At 60.7% G+C, this 3,191-nt stretch overlaps 1 protein-coding gene across 1 annotated transcript in view; it reads left to right on the top strand.

Annotated features, from left to right (window-relative positions):
• Positions 1-3,191, top strand: part of ZNF142 (zinc finger protein 142) — a 9,845-nt gene that overhangs the window by 1,547 nt on the left and 5,107 nt on the right. The window contains 4 exon segments of the mRNA XM_009324860.1: positions 133-551; positions 1,067-1,879; positions 2,131-2,308; positions 2,988-3,191. The exon segment at positions 2,988-3,191 is cut by the window's right edge and continues 3,037 nt beyond it. Coding sequence (XP_009323135.1) covers positions 133-551; positions 1,067-1,879; positions 2,131-2,308; positions 2,988-3,191 — 1,614 coding nt within the window.

Below are 3,191 nucleotides of genomic sequence, written 5' to 3'. Positions count from 1 at the left end.
GCGCCCTGCCCCTGGGGTCGGCTGGGGGGGGGGGCAGGGCCTGTGGGTGCTGCAGAGGCTGGCTGCATCCGTGCGTCCCAGTTACAACCGGGAGGAGTAGGGGTGAGGTGGTGCTGCCGGAGGGCTGGAGAGCCCTGCGGTCCGGTGGCTCTCTGCAGCTTTCCTTCCTCCCTGCGGCACGGTTTGTGCCCCCCATCCCAGCCAGGAGGCTTTTAGCATGTGTGTGGGTGAGGGGGGGTGCTCCCTCTCGCCTGGAGCATGATGATGTCTGTCTTTCCCCACTGAAGCAGCAGAAGAAGGGCAGGAGGAAGCAGGGAATTGCCACCCTGGCTGGGAAACCGCTGCAGCAGAAGCCAGGCCAGCAAAGCCGGCAGGCACCGGGGAGGGCTCCTTGGAGGGGCGGAAAGCGTCAGCTGGAGAAGAGGAGTTGGACAGCGGCGGGGACGAGTTGCCGGAGGAGGATGGCGAGAGCCCCTGCGAAGGCGAGGCCAAAGAGGAGAGGAAGGCGGCTCCTGAGAAAGCCAGAGTGATGCAGGCACAGCACTTCAAAGGTAGGATGCGGGGCACCACGGGGCCGTACCGGGAGCTGCTCGGGCTTTGTATTAGGAACAGGCAGCATGGCCTCGAGACTGGTGGGGAAACGTGGGCCGGGCTGGTGGGACATGTGGGCCCTGTGCTGTCCAGCAGCCTCGCGTCTCCTGCATGTACCAGTGCACTGTTCCCGCCTCCCCTGCCCGAGCAAACCCGTCCCTTCTCCTGTTGCCCGTCCTCAGCTGCTGCCAGGCTCAGGCAAAAGTCTGCCTGGCTTTGGGGGACCGGGGCACGCAGGCAGGCCTCATTCAGGCTGCGCTGGATCGTCTTTGCCAGTGTTGAGCTGGAAAGAGCCCACCTGAACCATGCTGGTGGCTTGGGATGGGGACAGTCCCTCCAAGTAAATGGCTGCTGTGTGACCGCGTATATGATAAGCCCTCGCTCCGGCACAGCTGGATCAGGGAGAGAACATCTGCCTGTGCTCTTCTTCTCTGTCTCTTCCCTGCTGATGGCTCCCCCTCCTCTGCTCTCACAGGGGACATCGCGGAGGGCTCTGAGTACCTCTACAAAACCCACATGTGCCCCGAATGCAAGCGATGCTTCAAGAAGCGGACGCACCTGGTGGAGCACCTCCACTTGCACTTCCCCGACCCCAGCCTGCAGTGCCCCAACTGCCACAAGTACTTCACCAGCAAAAGCAAGCTGAAAATCCACATGATGCGGGAGACGGGCGAGAAGGCCCACCGCTGCCCGCTCTGCCACTACAGCTCGGTGGAGAAGAACGCCCTCAACCGCCACATGGCCAGCATGCACGAGGACATCTCCAACTTCTACTCGGATGTTTACTCCTGCCCTGTCTGTGAGGAGAAGTTTCGTCTCAGCCATGCCCTCAAAGAGCACTTGAAGACTCACAAAGCCGAGCCCAAGAGGCTGAACTGCTTCCAGGGGGGCTGCAACTACTGTGCGGAGGACCGGAAGGAGTTTGTCCGTCACCTCAAGGATGCTCACGGCATCAAGGCAGTGGAGTGCAAGTACCACGCCTGCTCACTGCTCTTTGGCACAGCTGAGGCCATGGAGGCTCACCGAAAAACCCACTACGCCTTCCACTGCCAGCAGTGCGACTTCATCTGCTCCAACAAGCACGTTTTCCGCAAGCACAAGAAGCAGGGGCACCCGGGCAGCGAGCAGCTCCAGTGCAGCTTCTGCCCCTACGCCACTTTCAACCCCGTGGAGTTTCATGACCACGTGGGCAAGATGCACGCCAACGAGAAGATCCACAAGTGCACCGAGTGCACCTTTGCCACCGCGCACAAGAGGGTGCTCATCCGGCACATGCTGCTGCACACCGGTGGGTGTCCGCTGCGGGGGTCCTGAGAGCCAAGCTGGGATGGGGGGGGTCCTGCCCCGGCTCTGGGTGGGTAGGGAGGGCTGGGTCGGGGCTCCTGGGTCCCGTCACTGGCTCTGTCACCCTGGCGTCACTTGGCTGAAGTCGTGGCATGCCCTCATCCCTGCTGTTAGCCCCAGCTCCTGCTGAGCTGGTTTTCCCACGTGCTGCCTTATCTAGCTGTTGTGCTGAGGGCGTTCCTGTGTTGCCTGCAGGAGAGAAACCTCACAAGTGTGAGCTCTGCGACTTCACGTGCCGGGACGTGAGCTACCTGTCCAAGCACATGCTGACCCACTCCAACGACAAGAACTTCATGTGCACCGAGTGCGGGTACATCACCAAGTGGAAGCACTACCTGAACGTCCACATGCGCAAGCACACTGGAGATCTCCGGTATGACTCCCGGCCCTGCTGACCTGGCAGCATAGTCAGGGCTCCCCAGATCCTACTCTGGGAACGTGCTGCTCTGGGCTGCATCGTGTGCCAGACTCTCTCATGCCTAGCTGATGGCTACAGGCTGCTCTGTCTGACACATAAGAACTGTGGTCTTTGAGCTTGCAGGTTATTGCCAGCACGGTGCTGTGGAGGCAAAGCTGTCTTTGGTGTCTCCACGCCGCCAAGGAGGTGTATTACTGCATCAGTGCAGCTCTGATATTGGGTTCATGGGCTCTACTGATGTTCGTGGGCCAAGGCCAGCTTGAGCACGTGCAGGACTCTGCAAAAATGTGTTTCTGCTTCTGTATTATCACCTTCTTCGGGTCTAAGCCTGCCTCCAGGGATGCTGGAGGTGTTGCTGGTGTGACGCGTGTGGGGGGGCGTGACGTGGTCACTGTATGGGAATCTACCTCCCCTCCCCGGGCTGGGGGTGTAAAGCACCAGCAGTGCCAAGGGCTGCAGCAGGGAGGAATTGCTTGCGGTAAGAGCTGCCCAGGCGGCAAAGGTCAGATCCGGCAAACCGAACAGTACCCCTTCCCCATGTGTCCAGGACGGGGAAGCAGAGCTCAGCGTGTCTGACAGGGTTCAGCCTGCCCCGGTTCCTCACGCTTCCTGACCGATTCTGCTTTCCCCACAGGTACCAATGCAACCAGTGCTCGTACCGGTGCCACCGTGCCGACCAGCTGAGCAGCCACAAGCTGCGGCACCAGGGCAAAAGTCTGATCTGCGAGGTGTGCGCCTTCGCTTGCAAGCGCAAGTACGAGCTGCAGAAGCACATGCAGGCGAAGCACTCGCAGAACTACCAAGTGCCCATCTTCCAGTGCCAGTACTGCACCTACCA

This window comes from Pygoscelis adeliae, unplaced genomic scaffold, assembly GCF_000699105.1.
Source record: "Pygoscelis adeliae isolate BGI_AS28 unplaced genomic scaffold, ASM69910v1 Scaffold346, whole genome shotgun sequence".
Taxonomy (NCBI): domain Eukaryota; kingdom Metazoa; phylum Chordata; class Aves; order Sphenisciformes; family Spheniscidae; genus Pygoscelis; species Pygoscelis adeliae.
The sequence above is the reverse complement of the archived record's forward strand: the minus strand, read 5'-3'. Positions and strand labels throughout refer to the sequence as shown.